The 27065-nt window shown below is 40.6% G+C and overlaps 1 protein-coding gene across 2 annotated transcripts in view; it reads right to left on the bottom strand.

Annotated features, from left to right (window-relative positions):
• Positions 1-348: 348 nt before the first annotated feature.
• BTAF1 (B-TFIID TATA-box binding protein associated factor 1) overlaps positions 349-27065 on the bottom strand; it is a 98673-nt gene continuing 71956 nt past the window's right edge. For both annotated transcript variants that reach the window (XM_070752414.1, XM_070752413.1), the window contains exons 20-38: positions 26541-26967; positions 24215-24405; positions 21626-21779; positions 21440-21549; positions 20607-20808; positions 12905-13053; positions 12119-12271; positions 11751-11872; positions 11487-11654; positions 11258-11335; positions 10902-11031; positions 9591-9732; positions 9342-9472; positions 7936-8061; positions 6093-6245; positions 4318-4529; positions 2629-2788; positions 2014-2184; positions 349-1863 (exon numbers count right to left, since the gene is read on the bottom strand). In XM_070752414.1, coding sequence (XP_070608515.1) covers positions 1714-1863; positions 2014-2184; positions 2629-2788; positions 4318-4529; positions 6093-6245; positions 7936-8061; positions 9342-9472; positions 9591-9732; positions 10902-11031; positions 11258-11335; positions 11487-11654; positions 11751-11872; positions 12119-12271; positions 12905-13053; positions 20607-20808; positions 21440-21549; positions 21626-21779; positions 24215-24405; positions 26541-26967 — 3129 coding nt within the window. In that variant the 3' untranslated portion in view covers positions 349-1713. The remainder of the gene's footprint in view (positions 1864-2013; positions 2185-2628; positions 2789-4317; positions 4530-6092; positions 6246-7935; positions 8062-9341; positions 9473-9590; positions 9733-10901; positions 11032-11257; positions 11336-11486; positions 11655-11750; positions 11873-12118; positions 12272-12904; positions 13054-20606; positions 20809-21439; positions 21550-21625; positions 21780-24214; positions 24406-26540; positions 26968-27065) is intronic.

Genomic DNA, 27065 nt, shown 5'->3' on the forward strand with positions numbered 1-27065 from the left:
TCGCAGGGGCCAGCACTCTTCAACCAATCAGCTATAACTTTGTGTTCTGGCTCACTCCCCAACCCCACTGCACCAGCTACTAAATTTAAATATTTTAACATTTTTGTTAGCACTAAAATATTAAAAGAATACAAATTAAAACCCGCTGCTACTACTACTGGCAACTAAATGAAGACCCATTTTTATCCTACTGTACGGTTCCATAAAACATGGAGTAGAAAAGCTGGATTCCTCAAGCTGTAAAAGTGTTCCCGGCTATGGAAACATACACAAACTGTGTTTTTCTCCTTCCATGGACTTATAACATTTATAAACCAGGATGCAGGAAGAAAAATGTCACAAAATGTATAAAAGATCAATTAGTGCCAACTTGGCTTTTTATTCTCTTTTTTCCCCAAGGAATGCTATTTTAATGTTACAGTATGGTAGTTTGTATATCTGCTGAAATATGACACAGGTTCATCATTCATATCTGAAAAACAATATTGCTCCATAAGCCAACAGGTTGTTTTTCCTCTTGAAATGTTTAAAAACAATTACTTAAACATTTTAGAGGCCTCAAAGAGTTCAAGCTCTGATGCTGAAGTACACACATGCTCAAACCTTAGATATGACATCTATACATATACTTATTTATTAAAGTGTTTATGTAGTTTTGTCTTAAAATATTTAGAAAACGGCGTATGCATTTGGTACAGACATCTATACACAGACATGTCACTACTGACTCCCTTTAAGAATATGTTTCTTTTTTAAAAATGTACAACTTGTTATTTTTACTCACTTTTATTACAGCCTCTTTAAATTTGTATTACATGATTTCAGTTCAACATTTTATTCTCTTAGATGCAGGGTATTTCTAAGGGGCGTTTTTTTTTAAGCTATATCCCTAAATAAAACATTACCCTTTATATTGAAGAGGATTGTGCACTAGTGCATTTGGGTATTTTTCCAGCATGGATTCTTAATTTTATAAGAACCACTTCTGGAAAAGCGCTATTTTATATATTTTCTCTCTTACAAAAAAATATAACATCGAAACCTACTGCATATTTTAGCTCTCCGAGCTGACTATGCACTTGCCATTATATACACGCACAAACACTCATAAAAATAGCACCCTCTAAACAGGATGTAGAAATGGCCTGTTAGCCATTTTTGGAAATTTTATTAAAAAGTCAACTGCTCTCAAAATGTCAGAAGACTGAAGAGCACCACATACTTAAATATATAAAGGTGAGAACTGTAGCATTTGCAAAGCTCAATTAAATCCTCAGTGTCTTCCAGTATGGTTTGCTGTTATTACGTCAATGTGCAATCCAAAGTGAACAAATTATTCTGAATAGCTAAACTGAACATTCCTATAGTGTACCATTAAAACAAGGTAGGTTCAAAGTAACAAAATACTCAAAACAAACTGCAGAAATTTTGAAAGGTTCCGGAAAAGGAAAATGGTGAACCTGTTTTGAATAAAGGTATAATACTTAGCAAAACTATAAGAATTTGTAATTATTCTGGAAATTCAAAGCTAAACTGCAATTTAGAATTTTAACAATATAAGTATTAAGACTTAACTATCCCAACAGAATATGTTGGCTTTATGCAGAATATGAGTCTTCATCTTTTTTTTCATGTGATGCTGAAAACCCACTATAAATGTTTTGAAATATGCTGAATATCAGCTGAAAAAACCCAAAAAAACCATAAGAATGGTTATTTGAGTGAGTGCATAAACTTATCCAGGCTGTATTCTGAATCATACTGTTCTTGATCCCAAAGTTCTCCAAGATTTTCAAGGACTGACTTCATGGATGTTTTCCCAGAAATAGAAGTGGCACCATCTGATTTTTCAGTTTTTCCATCCTTAAAGATTTGGAGGAACAACATCGAGGAAAAAAGAAACACATGTTAAAATCTGTGCATATGTTCTCTGTGTGGCAATAATATGAAAATATTGGAAATCATAGGTTATACAGGGCCCACCCAGAGTTGCCCCACAAATCTTTATCTTACCTTATCCAATGTGAAGAGGTCAAGAAGCTGATCTGTTCCCATGCTCTGAAGACTGGTATTCTCTTGACTGATCACTGTATTTGCAATATTCATTTTGAATTTTTGAAGACCCATTATTTTTTCCTCCAAGGTTCCCCTTGTTATCAAGCGATAAACATTAACAACACGTTTCTGCAACATAGTTAATATTTATGGGGATTTAATAGAAATGTATACATATGCCAGCTATAAAAAACCCATTACACAGCAAAACAAGACATCCAATTAGAGGAACAAAGAACAATAAAATAAATGACACACATGTGACATTTATACAAGCCTTGAATGTAAAAGCAGTAAGAACACGAACCGTGCTTGTGAAACATTTTTCAGAATCATCATTTTATTTGAGCATTTCATTTGTAAAATGAATGTCTTTGCTCTAAATTCTTTCTGCTTTGATCTAGTATTTTATAATGTTATAAATCAAATTAAATAGTATTTTAGTAACAAATTAAAAGAAAAAAACCTTAGTTCTAAATGATTCATCGTGTATAAGGCATTAGTTTCAGAAATGTCTGGCAATTTTTGATTCATTAAACTTATCTTAAATGATTTGGGTTAATCTTTTTTTACCTGTCCAATACGATGTGCTCGATCCATTGCCTGGAGGTCTTTCATTGGATTCCAATCATGTTCAACAAATACCACGGTATCGGCTCCAGTCAAGTTAAGGCCCAGTCCACCAACATGAGTAGTAAGCAACAGCACATCTATGGATGGGTCATTGTTAAACCTGTCAATTAAAACAAACCCCACAATGATTGCAATGAAATGAAGATGTCACTTCTCTATTTCCATCCTACTGTTGCTGGCTACAATACTTAAGTTGTAGCCCATCTAATCTAAAATACTGATCTTCTAGCAGGTTGCTGTTACTGTACCATCCTACAAATACAAAAGGTGGAATTGAATCAACCAGTTGTTTTTTGCATCATTTCTAATGACAGTTTCCCATGTGCAATAAAAGATTAACAGCGGTTTATTGAAATAAGTGAAGAATTAATTGGACACTTTCATATATGGAAGATAGCCAGAAAACTAAGACTATCCAGAAGATTAAGAATAAGAGAATGTTGGACAGGTGAGTCAAGAAAAGTTAGCCTTTCCTTCTCCAGCAATAAGCCCTGCCCCGCAAAATGTAGTAATTAGGCTTTTTAAAAAATCAACTGGCACCAATGAAGATTTTTGAGGTTTCAATAAGGAACATATACAAGTTCTACTCTCTGATAGCTGATCTATTTTTTTCCTGCCAAATGATAGCTGAATTAAAAGTTTGCAGGTTACATGGGGAACCAACATGGACCATATTAAGTTAATAGCTCAGGGGTTGCCTTTATCTGCCCTAGAAGACCAAGGGAACCAAAGCTAAGTAATACTACCTTTCCCCTCCAAAACTAATTTTACAAAACCAAGATAATTGAGAATAGAGATAGAAAAGTTCTCCAAAAAGATATTTCAGCCAGTGATGCTAAAATCCATTATAGCTTTGTAGCAATGATATAAAACAATGTTCAGCTGTTTGGAAATTGCCATCAAGGATTTGGGCTACCATCATATGGGCGGCTAAAGGCAATATTTCACTTTTTAATTAAATGTCAGCTTCATGAAATTTTCAGCCAAGCTCTCCCAGCAGGAAAATATGAGGGCATGACATTTTTTTCTGCCTCAACTTGCCTACCTCTATTGGAAGAGCTTTTATTTTTCAAATACAACTATTGCACTGTGCCTTGGTTGTGCTGAGGAGTTACTACAAAGAGACAAGCCAAAGGCTTCCATGATATCATTGCTGGCTGTTTTCTCACCCTGGGAAGGATCGCAGCAGGATTTCCTTCTGACAAGGTGGGGATTTGTTTTTTTCTTAACAAAGAATGTGTTGCTCTTTTCTTCCTAAAGTAGCATTCCCCCGCCCCCTCTTGCAAAAGAAATACCTCTACATCTCAAATATGGAGTCAAAGAAACCACAGATCTGGATGTACCAGAGATTAAGTTTCGTACTGAGTACAGACTTGTCTTATCCACATTCCACCTGAATGATCCCATCTATACATATCTTTACATTAGATAGTGGGGAAGAAAGAGATCCTATTAGATACCAGGGGCATATGCTGATGGACAAAGGTAAATAATATACAGGGGCCAGGTAAGGTGAACACTTTAATATTCAACTCAAGTGAAAACAGCAAAATCGCATCTATTTCAGCCAAAAAGAGAGCTGGAGAAAGACGACTCTGAGTAGATCTAAACAAACAATGTTAGCTTTACCTTGAGACGATTGAGTGTCTCTGACCAGCCGGTATGCTGCCATCTAATCGCAGGTAGGTAACAGAGGGCAAGTGAGGATTCAGAAGGTCATGTTCTACTATGTCCAGCATGCTCTTCAGTTGACAGAAGATGAGAATTCGGTGTTGGGCAACTATCGTTTCAGTGCCGCTCTCTGGAGAGCCACCATTTCCTAAGCCGCAGTCGAGTAATAGCTAAAAAACAAAACAAAAAAACACCAAACAATCAGTCAGCCAGCTTCTCGAGGCCTTTTATCCACAAGAGCATCCAAGAAACTTTCAAATACTGGTTATTGTATTTTTATCTCATTTTGTAGTTGGTTTGGCTTACAGAAGGGGTGTCAAACTTAATTTCATTGAGGGCCACATCAGGGTTGCATTTGACCTTGGGAGGGTTGAGTGGATGTGGCCAGGGTAGGTGTGCCCAGCTCGACATCCTGCAGCCCATACGGGGCCCTCCCAGGCTCTATTTTTTGCTGGCAGAGGGCTGCAGGAGGCCGTCACAGCTGAAAATGGAGCTCAGGAGGGCTGCACGCAGCATTTCCGGTCTCTGTTTTTGCTGGCAAAAGCATTGTGGACCAGCCCTTTGCTGTTTCCAGGGTGGCCCTGTGGACCAGATCTAAGCATTCCGTGGGCCAGACCCCGGTCTAAAGGCTTTGAGTTTCACACCCCTGGCTTATAGGGAAACAGGATCAAAGCAACACATTTGGCTACTTGGCCTCAGTACAAGATCTGAAACATTAAAGTGCACTTGTAATTACACTGTGGAATAGTAACTCAATGACAGAGGGTTTTTTTCCTCTTGACATTTTTGGTATTATTTAAGGACCAGGGGATTTGGAAAAAAGCTCAGCTTTGCTGAGGTTTCAGAGACATAGTTTAAATTAAAACCAGCTGTGTGACCTTGGGCTGGTCAGTCCCATTCAGCCCAACCTACCTCACAGAGTTGTTAGATGTAGAAAAAAAAATAGGAGGAAGGAGGAGTATTGAGTATGTTCCATGCCTTAAGTTATTTATAAAAATAATAAAGGCGGGATAAAAAGAAACTTAAAACTAAATGAGAATAACAACACTGGACTAAATGAACAATTAAAAAGGAACATCTTTATGTTCTACTACCCCAAATTGTGACATAAGAGTTACACTGAATCTTATATAGCAGGCTCAAATTCTAGTATATTTTGCTACTAAATGCTAGCTGAGAATTATACCAAATAATAAATTACCATTTCAAATTTGATAAACACCAATAACTGGAACCTAGTTGCTATTTTTAAATAACTGAACATTTACTACAAAGTTATGGCAAAACTGGAATGAGACTCTTAAGCTACTGGTAGCACAAGAAGTATGGCTATAAATTTAAGAGGGCAACTAAGTTTTTTTGTAGGTTACACATAATGCTAAACATACAAAAATGTACTTTAAATGCTTTATGTTGTTTACTCAAATGGTTTCATCTTCTTAACATTTCTAGATATTCCTTTTTAATATCTGTGTGCTTCACGGTGAAGGTTCTACACAGTGAAGGTGTCTAGAAAAGGGCTGTTAAACCCGCGGCCCATGGGCCAGGTATGTCACACGCTGGCCACGCCCATGCCCAATTTAGAGAAGGGGGAAAGTCATGATACATCATGGCATTGCTACATGACGTGAGTTTGACACCCCTGTCCTAGGTGCTAGCAGAAATATCACTTTGAATATATTTGAAAGACTTCTTGTCTGGTACATGAAATACACAATCAAGAATTTGTCCACCTGTTTTAAAGCAGAGAGTTTAGGTGCATGCTGGATGTCACGAAGAGAAGAATTCTCTGCTGCAAGCTTCTCTGTGATCCTTTTATGTTCTGGGTGATGAGCAGTTAAAACTAGTGCTGGATGGTTGCACAATTTCCTTAAATACTGCAGTGCCTTTTAGAAACAAGCCACAAAACAAGAAATCAAATAAGCATTAAGATTTTCAAGATATATTTACTTCCTACATGGCAGAACACAGTAGGCTGGTGTTAAATGTGAAACTCTTTGCAAAAAAATGAGAGGAGATGGCTGGTTTTTTTTAAATGAGAGGGGTGTTTTAGCAGAGGTAGTAAATAATTGCTCATGGCATTATTTTCCATCCTGTATTTGAACTTGCTCTTAACTGGCCCAGAATCCTAGACATTCCAGTGAGCTGTTTTACCACTTTATCAAAAATGTTAACCATATGATTCTTTTTCTAAGATGCAAACTATTATATATAGATGTGTTTATGGGTTTCATAGATAACAAAAATATTTTTGAATATTTTGTTGCTGAGCAATTTGGTAGGAAATCTTTTCTAAGAGGTTTTTTCAAAACAGGTTTATTCCTGTTTGGTTGGTTCTGCCTCTGCATTAATCTGCAGTTCTAAGGAATTTTACATTTACATACACATGCAAAAGCCTCTTGTTTAAATATATCTTTTTGAAGTATTCTTTCAAGAGATGCATTTCTTTTTTTGCCTTTCATAGATGCTATGAAAGCTCATATTTATAAATATATTTTATCTTTAGACCTTCAGTTTTACATTCATTTTAATATGTTTGTCAAGTCTTTTTCATTAAATGTGGAGGGTTTCAAGCTATCTTCATGACGTTGGTTCAGTCTGACTTTCAGAGTGGGGGGGAAAATCTCATAAAAATAGCTCTCTTTATCTTGGTAATCATCTTATGAAATCAAGATCCACATGTCTCCCCTCTGCTCAGTCTCCAAAATCCCACGCTGTGGAAATAATAGCAAAATCAGTACCCATTGGTGGTGAATTAGAGAAATTAGATAATTGATTATCAAACTTCAAAGCTGTTACGGCCTTTTTTGAATTTTAGAAGGTCAACTACTTCTTTTACTTCCCTTTTTTATGGAGCCAGACAATCCCCAAGAGTCTAGAAGACTCATTACCGTTCAAGAGAGAACTCGTCTCCATCCAGAATATCTTGCAGTTTCTGACCTAAATGTTAGTCCCTCTTAATGGCATTGGTGGCTCAAGGAGGAGCCAAAGGAACACTTCGCATGATTACTGCATAAATATAATATATATAATGGTGCTGAGACTAACATGTAATTTGGATTTAAGTGAGAGGGACTTGTGCAGAGTCAGCCTCATTCTCTTGTCTCAATTCCCACCTGAGTCCAATAACAGGACAAGAGTCAAGATAACTGGAGATAGGATAAGGCACAGGAGACGCCATGATGTCTGATGCTTCATAACAATTGGACCTTTCAGTGGTCCGACCTGGTCAATCTACTGGAGTCTGTTGTCATATGCCTGCATGAGGAGCTCCCTGTCTCACTGAACGTTTAAGACCCATCAGCTAACCTCATCTGGTTTCACTAGCAAAATAAAATAGGGTTAAATTTAATTTAGCAGGATTTAATCAAACTTGAGGAACTTCTAGCTTACAAAGCCTGTCCATCTGCATTATTAGAACCAGGAAGCAATTTAGATAAGCTATGTTTCTCTGCACAGGGGGACTATGTGGAGAAAATGTATCTCTGCTAAATTTCACTGAGGCTGAAATCTGGGTTTTTGCAAAATAAGCAGGTAGCAAAATTAAGTAGCAAAATAAGCAGAGGCATTTCCAACCTGAAATACGTGTCCTGTAGCTTTAAGCTTTGGTTTTTCAGTCTCTTCAGTGAGTGAAGCTGATGAAACTGTTTCATCAACATCACATTTGGCACGAGACTTGGCAAAATCTTCATAAAGTTGAACCTATCAAAAGAATTATTTAAAGTTGCATTATTTAAAGTTACAGTAATTGGAGCCAGATTGGTGTAGTCAATAAAGGACGGTTGGACTAAAAAGCAGGAGGCCACATGTTCTCCTTCCCTCTCAGGCAGAGGGGGTGATGCCAAAAAGGGTGCTTGGGCCTTTGGGACAATCACTCTCAGCCCAGCCCCCACTTCACAGAGGATTTCCTGAGGGAAAAGAAGGGGTAACAGCATTATGTGCACCCCTAAAGTTGTACAAAAGGAATGTCAAATTGGTATTTTAACACTTCCAGCTATCTCTACTCTTTGAAATATTTGCGCACTATGAGTTAACAATATCTTTATATTTTGCTTTTTTTCCAGGGAATGTCAAACCTACAAATGTCACTTTGAAAAGACCTGCTCTATCAAACCATTATTTTTATTTTTTTAGAAGAAGGATTTTTGATTTGCATCAAAAAAGATGGAACTGTCGCTGGCTGAGTCTTTTAAAAAGCTAAACTGGCTGTACCCTCCCACCAGGAAAATGTCAAATCCTAGTTTAGCAACCAAATGTTACGTCAACATGTATAGTCACTCTAATAAGCTAAATTAAAACTGCAAATGCTTCTATTGTATCCTACAGGTTACTTATATGTAGGACTGAGTGAAACCACATTTCAATCAAAATACTACTGCATTTCCAAGGAAAAAGCCAATGTAGGGAGTCACCATTTCAATTTCCCAACAGCAGAGAAGCTGCATTTACAAAATGCATCACTTTCACTACTGGTACTTATCTCTATTTCATACACTCTCTCCATTCTCCCAATCAAACTCTTAAATGAGATATGGGGCTACAAAAACAAGGGAGAAGACACAAAAATCATTTGTCAGAAAAAATATACTGATTTAAATCTATTTTTGGAGGCAACTGCTTCAACAAATAGGGGCATAGTGGCTTAGCAATTAGGACACTGGGTTTGTATTCCGTGTGCCTTGGCATATAGTCATGACAGAAACATGACTACGAAAGCGCCTTCAGATAACAGTGACTCCTCGGCAAGGAAACAGAGGTGAGCACCAATCCCCTAACGTCAGACATAACAGGTGAGGGCAAACTATTACCTTTTGGATCAATAAATACAGCAGATTTTTACTTCAGAGACAAATGGCTTCCTAGCACACTTTCAACAGTATGGTGAAAAATCCACTTAGAGCAAGCAAAGGATTTGGGGAAACCCACAAGTGATTCTTCTCTTCTGTTCTAAAGGTCAATGTGATTCAATCTAAGTAACTTGCCTGGAGGGGGCTGAGAATACAGTAATAGTCTTGAATAATTTTTGGTGGAAGATCTTGCAATACGTCCTCTTTCATCCTTCGTAATAAAAATGGCAGGACTTGCCTGTGTAATGCCTCCATTGCAAGGACACCTACAAAGGCCCATAAGAAAAATGTTATTGAAACATCAAACATTCTTCCACTAAATCAAGAGCAGGATTCATGAGATTCTGTAAAAGGAAAGGAATTTTATTAAGCAGTATTTCTTACCTGCCTCCTGTTCTCGGCTAGAACTCCGAGCATCCCTACTTGCTAAAATGGGCTTGCCATAACGAGCTGCAAACTGACGCTCAGTACCCAAAAATCCCGGCATAAGAAAATCAAATAGAGACCACAATTCTAAGACATTGTTCTGAAAGAAATAGATAAGATGGGGGTGGGGGAAAAATGTAACGATAGCCAGTTGGCCATTTGCAGTAAAACATATAGTTAATTTATTGAAAAATAGAGAACTTAATCATGACTGCCAACCTGATTACATAAATATTCTTTATTCTGATCTGTTTTGCTTGAGATGAGATAGGCATAAAAAAACCAAGTCCACATAAATTCAAACTGTAAAATCAAAGCATCCAAAAGGGGTGCCCTGCATAAATAGTAGTGAGAAGCAAGCCATCCCTCTACACAGAGGTGGGCTGCTAAGGTGGACCGGTGATGTGTGCTCGAACCCGTGGCTCTGAATGCTAGCGGAGTCTAGCACAATTATGCTACTGCACCTGGGCAGGGAGTGAAATTGTGTGCGATTTCGCTCCCTGCCCAGGTGCAGTAGCGTAATTGCACTGGACTGCACTAGCACTCAGAGCCACGGGTGTGAGCACACATCACTGGTCCACCTTAGCAGCCCACCTCTACATCTACAACAATTTCAAAGCCACTAAAATCTCTGGAGAGAAACTTGCACAATTGTTACAAAGATTTCCCTTGATGCCTGCATGGGTAAGTAAGAGTTGTTCCACTGAGGGAGCCCATGACTCTTGGTCCACATCCCTGCATGCAGAGCTGGGAAAAACATCTCAAACAGCTCTACCAGTTTTTGTGGAATAGCAATAGCATTTATATACCACTTCATAGTGCTTTCCTAGCCCTCTCTAAGCAATTTTACAGAACCAGCATATTGGCCCCAACAATCTGGGTCATCATTTTACCCACCTTGGAAGGATGGAAGGCTGAGTCAACCTTGAGCCGGTGGTGAGATTTGAACTGCTGAACTACAGCTAGCAGTTAACTGAAGTAGCCTGCAGTGCTGCACTCTAATCACTGCGCCACCCTGGCTCTATAATTGGAAGAGTGCCTCATTCATATACTGACATGCTTTGCAGAGCAATACTTAGTAATCAGCATCATGCCTAGAATTTGGCAATCAAATATGTGGATATCCAGCATCCTCTGACGAGAGATGCTTACACTATGGGATTCCAAGGTTTTGAAGGTAATCCCGCCCCTCAATACATACCCTCACCTAAACTAAACAAGTGAAAATATGTTTCTCCATTACCATGAGCCTTTTTAGACATGGATTACCTGGATTGGTGTGCCAGAGAGTATTATTCTGTAATTGGCAGCCAACTGCTTGATAGCTTTTGATAGCTTAGTTTTTCCATTTTTGATGACATGTCCTTCATCAAGAATACAGTAATTGAATTTAATATTTCTAGGAAAGAAGATGCCATTAATTAGTTTTAGTTGTTTTAAAGCAGGGGTGTCAAACCGCTTGCATCGCGGATCATATTGTGATGTATCACAATGTTTTTTGCCTTCACGGAGCTGGGGAGGGCATGGTCTGCGCAGGCCATAACTGGCCTGTGGGCCACCAATTTCACAGGCTTGTTTCAAAACATATGGGAACCTAATTTTTTTTTTAAAAAAATAGCTCTCACCTGAAAAAATCAATGTCATTTCTCACAACATCGTAAGAAGCTACAATTAGGTTGTGTCTTTTTACATGGTGTTGTAACCTGAAAGAGACAACATATGAATGAATTAGGCTTTTATATATGGCTTAAAACTCTACAAGCTACAAAAAATAAAAATAAAAAATTCAAATAATTCCAAGAAAAGGAAACTATTCAAATCACCAAAAGTAACATTTTAAAATACATCGCTTACCTTGCCCTTTCAGTAGGAGGGCCAGTATAGTGCAAAGGATTCAAAAACTCCTTGGAACAAAATTTGCCTACTTCATCCACCCAATGACCTGTCAGGGTGGGCGGACACACAACCAAGGATGGGAGTGGAATGCTATCAGCCATCTTAGTTCTTGCATATTCTTGAGCCCTTTGGAGAACATAGAAGAACATTCATTCAATTATTGTACTGGGGGGGAAAAAAACATTTGGAGAAATATTGAGCAGCAGGAACTATGCAGTCTACCTGAGATAGTGATCTCCTGCAAGAATACAGATGGATTGTAGGGTTTTTCCTAAGCCCATATCATCACACAGGATACCGTGAAGTTTGTATTTGTTGAGAAAAGCCAACCAGTTCACACCTTCCTGTAAAAGGTTATACAATTTTGACAATTTAAAATGTGGGAACTGAAAAATGAATTGAAAAAAAGAAAATTTCAAAAACACCAATGAAACTCGTTTGCCCATCTAAAGCATCTTTCTTCAAATGGATAATTTCATCTTACCATGAAGAAGTTTTATAATAGAGGATACATTAAAATAAACCTAGATGAGAGCCAAGGCCTCAAACAATTTAACAAATGAAAACTTGTTTGATGAATGAAAGCTTACATGCTGATATTTTCTGAGTTCTGCTTTAATTGGTACTGGGATTTTATAATTTTCTACTTTTTTTCCATCCAATAATTGTTCCAAGAAATGGCGCTCTTTGGCTTTTATTTTAATTAAATCTTCAGACATATTTGGTGGATCTGGAATGCCAGCCTGAAAGGAAAGATAGAAGTACAAGTTCAAAATTGAATACTTTAATTTGGCCAAGTGTAGTTAGTGTATCTATCAGGATCTTTTTTCTGTTAAAAGGCAAATTAAAGTCACACTGGTTTTCAGAGTTTGTAAAATGTACGTAGTCCTCAAATTTACATTAGTCAAATATTTAAGTGAACGTATAGTAATTTACTCTCAAAATAGCTTTTAGTTTAGAATGAAGGGTGGAAGCAATAATGGAGATTGATAAAAACACTAACTCTAAACAAAATAAACCTTTATATAGAAAACGTTCTTTGAACAATGCAGAACTGTAGCATCCCCATGATTATGGGACTGCCATTTTGCAACCTTCTCAGTTGGCTTCTGACAGGCAAAGTCAATGGGAAAAGCCAGATTCACTTAACAATTGTGTGAGTCACTTAACAAATGCAGCAATTTGCTTAACCTTGGCTATAAGGTGGTAAACCTGGAAGAAACTCACTTAATGCCTTGCTCAGCAGTGGAAATTCTGGTCCCAGCTGTGGTTGTTAAGTCAAGGACTACCTGTAGCTTCAGCACCACTTCGGGGAACAAACAAGCAAACAAAGGTGGCACCGCCTTGAGACACAACAGGAAAGGGGTCTGACTTACCTCGAGTGGCATTAATCTAATCAGAGTTGCAAAGCATTGGGTAGCCATGAAACGGACACTGTCTGTCTGGTCACTCATTCTCCCCAGAACAGGGACCACAAGCAGAACTATATAGGGAATAATCCCAACATCTAATTGCTCCATTATAGCTGTAGATTCATTGTTAAGGATTTCTTTCTTATTAGCAATAGAGACTCTTTTACACCAGGAACAATTCTATTATTCCCCCGCCACCACCACCCTGACAAACTTTCACTCCTCCACTTCTCCAAGGATAGGCACCTCCCTGCTGAGCTTTGCAGTTTATCTACTTAATTGAGATAAAAGGAGAACATTCCTTTCTTTTATTTACATTGGAAGCTATTGCTTTCAAGCAGCCAATTTCAGAATTAAAGTTTTAGAAACATAGAAACATAGAAGACTAACAGCAGAAAAAGACCTCATGGTCCATCTAGTCTGCCCTTATACTATTTCCTGTATTTTATCTTAGGACGGATATATGTTTATCTCAGGCATGTTTAAATTCATTTACTGTGGATTTACCAATGTCTGCTGGAAGTTTGTTCCAAGCATCTACTACTCTTTCAGTAAAATAATAGACGTAAGCGTAGACATCAGAGAGTTATTGTTAATGGCGAGTATTCTGAGCAGAGTCAGGTTACAAGCGGTGTGCCACAAGGATCTGTTCTGGGTCCTATTCTTTTTAATATATTTGTGAGTGACATAGGGGAAGGTTTGGTAGGGAAGGTTTGCCTATTTGCCGATGACTCTAAAGTGTGCAATAGGGTTGATATTCCTGGAGGCGTCTGTAATATGGTAAATGATTTAGCTTTACTAGATAAATGGTCTAAGCAATGGAAATAGGCGTTGATTGCTTACCTGAACGCCTCTTCTCGTACGGTGAGCGGGTACAGCAGTCACATGGGTTGCTCATGTCCAATCCGGTGGAACTGAGCCTAGTGTTAAAAAAGCTTGCTGGATCCGCCCCTTCCCCAGAATTCGCGAATCCGTAGACTAGGCTCAGATGTGAAGCTCTTTAGTGTTCAAGTCTCATTGTTAGAGGAAGAAAGGTTATAGGAAGGTAAAGAAGACACATACAAGGGCGGGAAGTGACTGCTGTACCCGCTCACCGTACGAGAAGAGGCGTTCAGGTAAGCAATCAACGCCTATTCTCCGTACTGAAGGAGCGGGTCCAGCAGTCACATGGGACATACCCAATAGATGGTCCCTAGGGAGGGGTTAAATTGCTATCGTGAGAGATAACGGATTGGAGTACCCTTCTGCCGAAGGCAGCGTCCGCTGAGGCGTAAGAATCAATCTTATAGTGCCTGATGAAGGAATTTGGCGAGGCCCAAGTGGCTGCTTTGCAGACCTCCTCCAACGGGGCTTGAGTCGCCCAAGCGGCCGAGGTGGCCGCGCTCCTGGTGGAATGCGCTGTGATGTTCCTTGGAACTGAAAGGGAGGCCGACTCGTAGGCCTTAGATATAGTCCCTCTGATCCAACGGCCTATCACTGTTGAAGACACTTTGGCACCCATGACTCTGGGGTGATAGGCTATAAAAAGTGCTTCTGACCTCCGAAAGGGTCCTGTGCGTTGGATATAGATCCTCAGCGCTCTAATGAGATCCAGGGTGTGCCATCTAATTGCCAAGGGATGGTCTCGTTGGAGGCAGAAGGAAGGTAGGACAATATCCTGAGTTCTGTGGAACATGGAACTGACCTTGGGTAAGAAGGTGGGGTCCAGTCGCAAGACTACCTTGTCCTGATGAAATTGACAGAGGTCCTGCCTGATTGAGAGGGCAGCCAGCTCCGAAATGCGTCGGGCAGAGGTAATAGCCACCAGGAATGCTACTTTAAAGGATAGGTACCTGAGGGACGCCGATTTTAGGGGTTCGTATGGTGCCTGCGTGAGGGAATGGAGAACCCGTGGCAAATCCCAGGATGGATACCTGTGGACCTTGGAAGGTCTGAGGTTGGCTATACCCTTGAGGAATTCCTGAACTTCTGGAAAGGAACGGAGAGGCTGTCTGCGGGGCCCCGCTAGGACAGAAGAAATGGCCGCCAGATGACGCCGGAGGGTGCTGGTGGAAAGTCCTTGATGGAAACCTTGCATCAGGAAGGAAATGACCCTGTGTATGGGGATGCACAGGGGAGAGAGGCCCTCCTGTAGACACCACTGGTGAAACTTGGACCACGTATGGTCGTAGATTCGATTGGTCGAACCCCTTCTGGCTTTTAAAATGACCTCCACTGTTTCGGGGTCGTGGCCACGCAGTTCTAAGTCTCTCCTGATAACAGCCAGGCGGTGAGGTGGAACCACTCCGGGTCTGGATGGAATGAGGCCCCCTGCCGCAGCATATCCCCCGAAACGGGGAGTCGCCAAGGGTCCTGGACGGACAACTGTTGGAGATCCGCGAACCAGGGCCGGCGGGGCCAATGAGGGGCGATTAGAATTACTCGGGCCCTCTCGGTGAGGACCTTGTGAATCACGTCCGGGAGAATTGGAATTGGAGGGAATGCGTAGAGTAGGCCTGGAGGCCATGGGCTCCGGAGGGCATTGATTGCTTCCGCTCCCGGGGATGGAAATCTGGAAAAAAAGCGAGGGAGTTGGGCGTTCGCATTGGTCGCGAAGAGATCCGGAACTGGAAGGCCGAATCTGAGGCTGATTTGATGGAACAGGTCTTGATGGAGATTCCACTCTCCTGGGTCTATCGTTGCTCGAGATAGCCAATCCGCCTGGACGTTGAGGCTCCCCGAGATGTGGTCGGCTAGAAGCGACCGAAGATGTTTTTCCGCCCAAAGGCCTAACTTGAGGGCTTCCCTCATGAGGGCCTTGGATCTCGTGCCCCCCTGTCTGCAGATATGGCTTTTCGTGGCAATGTTGTCGGTGAGAATGAGAACGTGCCGGTTGGGAATGCGAGGAGAGAATTGCCTCAGAGCCAGGGAGACGGCTCTTAACTCTAGCCAATTGATTGACTTGGAAGCCTCCTCCGGGGACCACGTGCCCTGGGCTATCATCCCCTGGGCGTGGGCGCCCCATCCCGATAGACTGGCGTCTGTGGTGATGACAAATTGCTCCGGGCACCTGAAAGGGGATCCTTTGTCTATGGCCGGAGACTTCCACCACTTGAAGGATCTGCGAACAATTGGTGGGATGACAATGCGACGACTTGAGTTGCTGTGCCCCGATCTCTGAAAAGGTAATAGGAGCCACTGTAGTTCCCTAGCATGAAGGCGAGCCCAAGGAATGATGCCTATGCATGACACCATCTTCCCCAGAAGGGAAGACAGGGTTACTATGGAAACTGAAGGTTGAGATAAAATGCGTGAAATTAACTCCCCTATACTGATTTTTCTCTCAGGAGAGAGAAAGACCTGGGAAGATTCTGAATTAATAATGGATCCCAGGTGTAAAATGGATGTGGAAGGCTGGAGGTGACTTTTGTCAAAGTTGATGGAAAACCCATGGTCCTGAAGAACCGACATGGTGACAGAAAGGTCTACTTTCACTTTCTCTAGGGAGTTCCCATGAACCAAAATGTCATCAAGGTAACATAAAATGTGGATGGGGGACGCCCGGATATAGGCCGCCAGGGACCCCAAGAGCTTTGTAAAGACCCGAGGGGCCGAGGAAAGGCCAAATGGCATCGCCCTATATTGGAAATGCCTGCCCTGAAAGGAGAAACGTAAAAATTTTCTGTGGCATTTGGCTATAGGAATATGGAGGTAGGCCTCAGTGAGGTCTAAAGAGACCATGAAATCTCCTGGGTGGATGGCGGCCAAAATGGATGATAAGGAGTGCATTTTAAACTTCCTATATTTGATGAATAGGTTCAGCTTCTTTAAATCCAAAATAGCTCTCCAACCTCCGGAGGATTTTGGAACCATAAAAAGGATGGAATAAAAACCTAGGCCCTTCTGACCGGGGGGAACCGGTTGAATGGCTCTGATGGACAATAAGTGGGAAATGGCCTCCTCCATACGGTTACAATCTGAGGAGGACCTGGGAGAAGGGCAGGAAATAAAACGTTTAGGGGGGGGGGAAGTAAATTCTAAAAGAAGGCCTTTTTGAACTGTGTCAATGACCCAGGGGTCCTTGGAGGTGAGACGCCAATTAGAGGCGAAATAGGCTAGGCGGCCACCTATGGGAATCGAGGAAAAACTACCATCTAGGTTTTTTTGAAGCCCTGTTAGAGGACGCTCCCCTTTGGAAGCGAAAACCTCTGCCCCTGGAGTTCCTTCCTTGGGAACGAAAGCGAGGGGAATACTGACCTGGGGTTCTCTGATAGGAAGCCGCTTGATCTTGTTGACGCCCTGGGCGACGAAAGGACTGCGTTTTAGTAGCCTTTTTGGTGGTTGGCCCCAATACTTTCTTCTTGTCCATGGTTTCCGTGAGGAGTGGATCCAGAAGATCCCCGAAAAGAAGGTCGCGCTTCAAGGGTCCCAGGGATAACTGCCACTTCTGACGTACTCCTGCTTGCCAAGGGCGAAGCCAAAGGAGTCTTCTTGCCGTTGTAGAAGCTGCAATAGACTTGGCCGCAAATCTAGTAGATTGTAAGGTGGCATCAGCCACGTACTGAGCTGCTGCAAATACCTTGTTGAAGTCTTGTTGACCTCTCAAGTCATCGGGAGGAATATGCTGTTGAAGTTGGCGAAGCCACAGAAGCATGGCTCTGGAGAAAAAGGAAGCCGCTGCGGAACTTTTAATGGCCCAGGAATCTGCGGTGAATCCTCTTTTGAGCATCTGCTCAATCCGCTTGTCCTCTGGGCGGAGGACCTCCTCTGCTTCGCCTGGCACAGCAGCCGCCGAGTGAAGGATCTTGACAGGCTCATCCGGTTTAGGAAAAGATAGGAGCTCCTCATAGGAAGAGGAAAGTTTGTACAACTTTTTGTCCTTAGTTGTGGGGTTAAGCCCAGCGGCTGGGAAATCCCACTGCTTAAGTAAGGCATCTTTAAACAATTTAGGCATAGGGATTACCTCATTATCCTTCTGTTCCTCTGTGAAATAAGGTAAGTTCTCCTCCGGGGGGTCAGTGGATGTGGAGGCCTGTTTCTCCTGGGCCGCCAATCCCGTAGAAATTCTAGCTTTGAGGAGGAGAGATTTGAACAATTGAGAGGGAAAAATAGTAATTGGAGAAGGAACCTTTATTTGGGATTCCTCATCATCTGAGAGACCTTGAAAGGGATCCTCATCCTCTTCCATATCCTCATATTCGTCCTGAGAGGAATCTGATTCATCCTGAATAGGGGCTCTAACCGTTGGGGAAGAACCCAAGGGGCGGGAGGGACGAGGAGGTGGAGGAGGTAAGGGGGGCGCATTGATGGTAGAGAGTTTAGCATCAATGGCCTTGGATAACACAGAAAAAATAGACTGGAATTCAGGAGGTAAACTAGAAATATCAGCAGGAATGGCAGAAGAATCCCTGAAAGCCTGGGAGGATCCTGGCTGGGGGGAATCTTCAATAATGTCTGGTTCCTCTGGACCTAATCCCCATAGGTTAGGTTGGGGTCTGTCTAGGTTTGGCTCATCCAGAGATAACACAGTGACCCCAGAAGAAGGCAGATTAGGAGCCTCTGGGGGGTCATGGCTGCTGAGTACTTGGGCCTGTACTTTCAAACGCTTAGCTGATTTGTCATGGATTTTTTGTAGGGCTTGGTCCCTTCTCTTCTCAGCCCTGGTGACTTTAGTCAAGGGGCGGGCCCCAGAAGAAGAGGAGGACGAGGCCTGGGGGATACTGGTAATCTCATCGCCTGTAGGCCTGGCCTCTCTGGGACCTTGAGTGGTGCCTCTCTTGGGAAAGGTAGCCATAGTCTGACAATTAACAGAAGACAAGGCTGAGCCAAATAAACTGGATGATTAGGGAGAAGAATTGCAAAGACTTCCCAAGAGGAATGGATCCTGCTCCTAGGCCTCGGAGCTGCTGAGACTTGAGGGCAATCTGGGCAAACCCAGAGTTCGTGTCCCCAAATACAGCGTGGCCAGCCTCCCTAAACTTTAATTAAAGTAACCAAGGCACTCTGGTTGGAGGCTTAGCCGGTGGAGAATTAAGCCTGAGCGTCCCAAAGCCCACTCCGGGATCCGAGCGGTGGACTAAGGCCTACGCGGCTGGCAGAAGGCCAACACGAGAGGCCTAAATTAAAAAAGGGCGCGAAGGCCTTCGCGCCGAAAAATCGCTCCGTAATAGAAGTCTTAAAGGGGAAGCGATCGACTAAGTCCAGGAGACTAGAAATAAGCGTCTCACTCCGCAGGAGGTATTTTAAGCCCTTTAACAATAATACTATAAATAATCAAAGAAGCAATACTTGCACAAGAACCTCCAGGCCAAAGGATTAAAAGAATCCACAAGCGGCAGCGGGGATCGTAAACGGCAAGAAAAGCCGAGGGAAAACGAAACCGCAACTTCTCCCAAAGGAAAAAAGCCGAGCCGCAAACGGCTGGCGCTATTAGTGCAAGTAAACAGATAAGGATAAACAATTCTTACTACTTTGAAGAAAAGATCGAAGGGAAGGTGTTAGAATGATGAACGAGCTATCACAATACAACCGCAGGATGCGAGAACTGAGCGAATTCTGGGGAAGGGGCGGATCCAGCAAGCTTTTTTAACACTAGGCTCAGTTCCACCGGATTGGACATGAGCAACCCATGTGACTGCTGGACCCGCTCCTTCAGTACGGAGAACTGCAGTTTAATGTTTCCAAATGTAAAATAATTCACTTGGGGAAAAGGAATCCTCAATCTGAGTATTGTATTGGCAGTTCAGTGTTGGCAAATACTTCAAAAGAAAAGGATTTAGGGGTAGTGATTTCTGACAGTCTCAAAATGGGTGAACAGTGCAGTCAGGCGGTAGGGAAAGCAAGTAGGATGCTTGGCTGCATAGCTAGAGGTATAACAAGCAGGAAGAGGGAGATTATGATCCCACTATATAGAATGCTGGTGAGACCACATTTGGAATACTGTGTTCAGTTCTGGAGACCTCACCTACAAAAAGATATTGACAAAATTGAACGGGTCCAAAGACGGGCTACAAGAATGGTGGAAGGTCTTAAGCATAAAACGTATCAGGAAAGACTTAATGAACTCAATCTGTATAGTCTGGAGGACAGAAGGAAAAGGGGGGACATGATCGAAACATTTAAATATATTAAAGGGTTAAATAAGGTCCAGGAGGGAAGTGTTTTTAATAGGAAAGTGAACACAAGAACAAGGGGACACAATCTGAAGTTAGTTGGGGGAAAGATCAAAAGCAACATGAGAAAATATTATTTTACTGAAAGATTAGTAGATCCTTGGAACAAACTTCCAGCAGATGTGGTAGATAAATCCACAGTAATTGAATTTAAACATGCCTGGGATAAACATATATCCATCCTAAGATAAAATACAGAAAATAGTATAAGGGCAGACTAGATGGACCATGAGGTCTTTTTCTGCCGTCAGACTTCTATGTTTCTATGTTTCTATAATATTTTCTCATGTTGCTTCTGTTCTTTCCCCCAACTAACCTCAGATTGTGCCCCCTTGTTCTTGTGTTCACTTTCCTATTGAAAACACTACTCTCCTGAACCTTATTTAAACCTTTAACATATTTAAATGTTTCGATAAATGTTTCTTTAACATATTTAAATGTTTTATTTAGACAAAGCTAGCCTTCAGTGGACATTCCCCACACAGACAGACTACAAAAAATTTTAGCAAGGATACCGCCGAGCGCTTCAATTGCACCTTCTTGCTTGGTGCTATCATCTATCGCTCCAAGCCAAGGAAGAACCTTTTCTAGAAAAATATGAATGGTTTCCACGGTAGCTATTTTGCTCATTACACCCACACAACGGGCAGCCATGTGCCTCACTGCAGTGCTGGGGTGTTGAAGGCACATACAAAGGTAAGGCAAGTGCTGTATTAACTGAAAAAAGAAATCATGGGTCAGTCATAGATACAGTAAAGGCTACCAAAAGATATTCTTTTATTCTATCAAAAGACAGCTATTTTAGTTCATTGTCAGTGTGTGTTGTTCACTTGCAATGGAACAAGGACAGGTGTATTTGAACAATCAGAAATAGACATAGGCACATATATGGTGCACAACAGAGTTATTTAAAGCCTTATTTTTAAAGACATGGTCCAATCATTATTATGCCAGGAAGAATGGCTTTTAAAATAGTTTTGAGAATGGTTGCCTTTTAAGCTAAAACCACAACTCTTAGAACAACTCTTAGAATTCTCTTTCAAAAAAGAGAATAGGGTCGATTTAAATATAAAAATAGAATAGAATAAAAACTTTATTGTCACTTTAAATGGACACTAATCAGCATACCTTAAAATGAAATTTTGTTGCATTCAGCTCTCAAAAGATAACCATTATGCACATACAAACATAGACATATACATGGGGAAAATGTGAGTTTACATAAAAATTGTAATATTTTAACTGCAGATGGCAATTCTAACCATTATTCCAAATTTTTTAAAAAGTAAAACCAAATATTACTGAGCCTCAGTGAAAATGCTACCTATTTTTCAACAAAATTCAATACCAGAGGGTGAAGCCGAATATCCATAGAAGCTGCAGTTATCTCAAAAACTTGTAGAGAATTCACCAATTCCTGGGCCGGTCCATCCCCTTTTCCCAGGAGTAATTTTCGATCTATTACAGAAAATAGTATTAGATTTTTTTAAAAAAATTAATTTTAAATTATCCAAGCCTTAAGAAATATACCTACCAAAGTTATTTATATCAATACTGTGCTTTAAAGAACCGACCATCGTATCCCAAAGATGTGGCAAGCCTACTGCCATTTCATCTCCAAAATGCTTTGCTATAGTGGATAAAGCAAATTCTGCTCCTCTCCGCTGTACAAGGTAGGGCTTCTGAGCCTAAATTTAATAAGAGGGTAATTTAAAAGCAAATAAAGGCAAATTAAACAGCAGGTTGATATCTAATGCTACTCCAGGGAAAAAATAAGATGCTTTTCCAGAGTTTGCATATATCAAATAAAGAAATTGAAGTGGAAAGTACGTATACAGCGACAGACAGCCACTCACCTCGCTACCTGAACGGTCCTCAGTGGACGGTGTGCATGCTCCCAACACGTGCGTTTGCCCACCCTGCGTGAGATTTGGGCTATTTTCATTGATATTTTTATTTCCTTGCAGAAGCCAAAAATGACAAAAAATACCCAAAATCTCATCAGTGCAAGTGAGATTTTGGCTATTTTTGCCGGTGTTTTTGCTTCCGCGTATGCGCAGAAGCAAAAAACTGCCGATTTTCACCAGGAATCTGTCTGTCGTGCTGTTCCCAGGCCATTTCCACTACCCATACAGCATCCCCTCCATGTGGGGGAAGGAACCCATACTACAATATATCAAATATTGATCCAAAGAAAGGATCAACCTGGGAGAGCAACTAACAATCGGTGATCAATTCTCCACTTTAAACTGACCTATAACGCACAACATATCTTAGTAAATTAATAGGGTATAATCAATATCAGGATGATGGCTAGAATTTTGTTTCCCATTGTTTTTAATTCACGCATATGAGTTAAAATTAACTGAAATGTTTCAAACTCAATGTAAAATTCAGGGCTGTTTTTATAATAGATGCTCAACAATGATGAGAAAATGGATCAGTTAAACACTATAATTGCTTCAAATCACAATGCTCTTTTTTAAAAAAAAGTACATTTAATTTCCAAGATTTCAAGTCGTCAAGCTGGGAATAACACATAAAGATGATTCTTTGTGAACAGGCTAGCAGGATTAAAAAAGAAACACTATTTGCTAGCAACCTTGTTTTTTCCTTCCATTTCTTGCCTTTCTCAATCTCTTTTAAAATTGATCGTACAAGTCTAAGAAACAAATGTGTCTCATTTTCTCAGGACCAATGAAGGTGTGAAAGCACTGCCAGAAGGAGGTCAGTCTAAGCATGCATCAAAGATTCCCTCATTTCCATTAAAAAAAAGAAAAGAAAAGAAAAAGAGGGAGTAGGAGGGAAGAGTTTTGTGGCCAAGGAAAGTAAATAGGACAATCTATTTTTAAAAGACTGCAACATCAAGGTCTTCTTTTTTAACATAAACTCCATTTGGATTAGGTGCAGTTTAGCTGATGTTGACTTTTAGCAATTGCATAGGCTTTCTCCAGGATAATTCCCACCACCACCACCACCACCAAGGCTGTGCCTTCTGGTCTTTCAATTCTGCACCCATCAATGCTATAAACAAATCACTGCTAATTGTTATCCTCTTCTCTTTCCTGCCACCTTTCCCAGAGCTATGACATCTCAAGGGTGTTAAGTCTTTACAAAATGTATCTAAAATACATTATCTGCTAATTTGAGCCTGGTCACTTGTGCATTGGGAGAACTCTGGGTTGATTTGTTTTGTGATTCATTATTTTTTTTCTTGGCTATCCTCTGTATGTTCATCAACCTCCTTTGACACCCATGTTCAAAAGCATTAGCACTCTTTCTTTAGTTTGCCTGTTCGGTCTTTTAACTCCATAGAAATCCATCACCACTGCTGCCACAATTCTGATCTTTGCAGGTATGGATATGTCATAACATCTGGAATTCTTTTCCAAGGCTGTATCTCTAAATAAGCCTACTCTATGGCGTATTTCTTGACTGACACTTCCTTTAGTCTTAATAGTTGATCCTAAATGAAAAAGCTATCCACTACTTGAGTATCTTCATCGTAAGTTCGAAAGCTGATTGCTGTACTTGTTTGTCTTTAGTTTGATGTTTTGGGTATTTAAGTAGGGGTAAAATCCAGCAGGTTCTGAAAGGTTCTTGAGAACCAATGGTGGAAATTTTGAGTACTGTAGTTTGGAAAAAGGGCGAAAACCACCTCTGGCTGTCCCCAGAGTGGGGAGAGAATGGAGTTTTTGCAGTATCCTTCACCTGGAGTGGGGAGAGAATGGAGATTTTGCAGTATCCTTCCTCTGCCCCGCCCACCAAACCCTGCCCACCGAATCGGTAATTAAAAAATTGGATTTCACCACTAATTTAAGGTATTCATCTTTCCTTCACTTTCATTACCAGGTGGTGAAAAATCATTGAAAAATATTGGCATTCTATAATTGTAAATCTACACTGATCATCTTTGAAATCAGCCTCCCTAATATATATTCAGCATATGATGAAATCCCTTGTGTTCAACCTTAGGTCTGTTCCTTGATGTATACCATGTATACTCTTTCCTTACCATCAGAGAAGCTTGGTGCATTTTTCTAAGACAATTCATGTTATCTATCTATTAATATTGGAGCACTGTGTAATGTTTGCAAAACTGAAAATTAAACTTTGTACCCACTTCATCAAGCTCTGTTGTTACATTTCCACTAGTGCTTGAAGGCAAATCTCCAATTTGGGCTTTGGTGGCCTTTGGTGTTGGACCCCGTCGGCTTGTGATGGCAAATGCAGCTTTTTGATGCCTATATAGTGTAATTATACCTCTGTGCTTGGTGACTGTATGATGCATCCCATCTCTTTCAGAATTAGATCCTACAAAAAAGGTGACAATTAAAAGCGCTCTCATAGAAGCAGCAGGTATGGTCACAAACATGTTCTCATTTCACAAATTGTTATGGAAAAGTAAATTAGAGAAAAAAATCAATCTCTAATGTTAATTCTTTAAAAAAAAACCTGGTCTTGAAATTCTAAGGGATTATGGTCACCAGAAGATTTGGTTTGAAATTCAGAGCAATATGCTGGCACGATAATCATGAAAATGTACGTGACCCAGGGTCACTTGTTTTGTGAGATGGACAGATGAATGAATGAGAGAGAGAGGGAGGGAGGGAGGGAGGGAGAGAGATCTGAATTATTCTGAGAGAGACAGAATTAGGAAGCACTTATGAACCTTAGAAAATTAGAATTGAACAGCTTAAGAATTCTTAAGAATGCTGCAACAAAAGTTAGAGAAATACAAATTCAAATTTCTACTTGTTAATGAAACTCACTGGATGACTTATTATATCTCAGTCTAATCTTTTATGCAGGGATGAGGTGGAGATTAAATAAACTAAGGTGTATTTCTGGGTAAAATGTGGGAGGTATAAATAAGTACAGTAATGTATTTTTTTTTCTTTCCTTGGCTTGTTTACTTCTCCCACTGTTTTTATCATGGAGAGGAGTTAATAACTAAGACACGGTGATTAGAAAAGGCCTTTACATGTAAAGACTTTCATTTCACATGATGATGGATCTAGAAAATAATGATTATTTTTCTGAGAAGACGAGTAAATAAAGCAGTTTCAAATTCAAATCTTATAGTCAATGGTGAGTCACACAACAAAAATCAACAGTATTCCAAAAAAAAGTCAGTGAATGTTTGAGAAACATGAAACATATTTTAAAGTGAACTTCTAAATGCTGAAGACATACATTATATGAAATAGTGTATTCATGATGTACCAATAATATGTTGAAAGGACATATGACTCAACAAAATTTGCAGAACGTTTGTGATATTCTAATCTTATCCTAGATTCACAGATTGTGCTAAGCAACAATGTGATATTTCAGATTTTGGCTGAGATAGCAAACTGATTTCAACCAATGCCACAAACTCCAACTTAGCAAGATGTGGTAACGGAGCCTAAGCATATAGAAAAATCTCCATAAGTAAGTATCTTTTGTTTTATATACACTAAGAGCATATGTACCAAAGACACATTTCTTGTGTGTCCAATCACAGTTGGCCAATTTTAAAAAAAGGTGATGTTTTTCTCCATAACCGCTGGAACAAAATGGTGAGAATTCATCAGAGATTTTTTAAAATCATAAATTACTAAAAATGCTTTAGAAAGCATAAAATGCTATAATATATTTACAGTCATCTGAACTTGTTTCAACTTCTATAGCAATGTTCTATTGAAACTTCTATAGCAAAGTTTGGCCATTGAAAATGTGTGGACTTCAATCCCCTGAATTCCCCAGCCAGCAATTTTTGGAGTTGAAATCCACACATCTTCAAGTAGCCAAAACTGGGAGGGGAAAGAAAGAAAGAAAGAAAGAAAGAAAGAAAGAAAGAAAGAAAGAAAGGAAGGAAGGAAGGAAGGAAGGAAGGAAGGAAGGAAGGAAGGAAAGGGGGAGGGAGGGAGAGAGGGATGAAGATTGGGGCAATTCTGGGAGGTTTACAACAGTAGAACATAACATTATAAAAAATGCAAATATAACAATACTAAATCACTGAAACAATTTTAAAAAATGAAAATACAAGTTGGGAGGACAGTGGGAAGTTGGGGTTAGTTATTACTCCAATAACTCCCCCATAGGGTGCCCAGGCCAACTGGCAGAGCAAGCGTTCAGGCTCTTAGGGAAAGGAGAGGAGGGTGGGGCAGGCCTCACCCTAGGAGGCAGAATGTTCCAGAGGCTGGTGCTATGGCAGAGGAGGGGTCTTCTCCTGGATCCCACCAGACTCAATTCCTTTACTGACGGGATCTGCAGGCCTCCTCTGCCAGTACAAGTAGGATGGGCCTTTCTTGAGGGATGAGACAGTTCATCAAGTAACCTAGACTTCTGCCATGGAGAGCTTTAAAGGCCATAATCAGCTCCTTGGAATACTTTATAAGTATGCAGATCTTGTGAAGATGGTTATATGAAGCAAACTGAAGATTAGCAGTTGGTCAACATACCTTTTGAGTTTTCATGGCTGCTCTGTGGCTGTGCTGGACACGATGCTAAAGGAGTAAGATGAGGATCCACACACAGCGAGGTGCAAAGATTTTTAATGATTTTTGAATTGGGGCAGGGACATCTTTTGATACATTGCTGAAGCAATTTTGCTATGCATAAAGCTGCATAATTTTGTACCATTGTGTTTTCTTCTTTCTTCACAGCCTCCATCAAAGGCTTTATAACCGGATTTATTTTTTCTGGAAGCTGCTCCAAATTGACAACAGCACAAGCAGTAAATGTATGCACTCTCAGCTGCAATGTTTGCCATTCCAGGTTTGTTTCTGTGACTGTCATTTGAACTTGCTGTCGCTTGCTTTCCAACTGCTGCAAAACTTTGGGATTTAGGTTTGGAGATGATGTAGCTTCATTAAAGACAGTAGTAACCTTAGTAAAAACAAATGTTTAAAAAATCATTACTATTTTGGGACATTGAAGGGTTTAAAATCACTAGAAGCTGATGCAAACCCATATTTATTTTATTG

This window comes from Erythrolamprus reginae, chromosome 5 (genome assembly GCF_031021105.1).
Source record: "Erythrolamprus reginae isolate rEryReg1 chromosome 5, rEryReg1.hap1, whole genome shotgun sequence".
Classification (NCBI taxonomy): domain Eukaryota; kingdom Metazoa; phylum Chordata; class Lepidosauria; order Squamata; family Dipsadidae; genus Erythrolamprus; species Erythrolamprus reginae.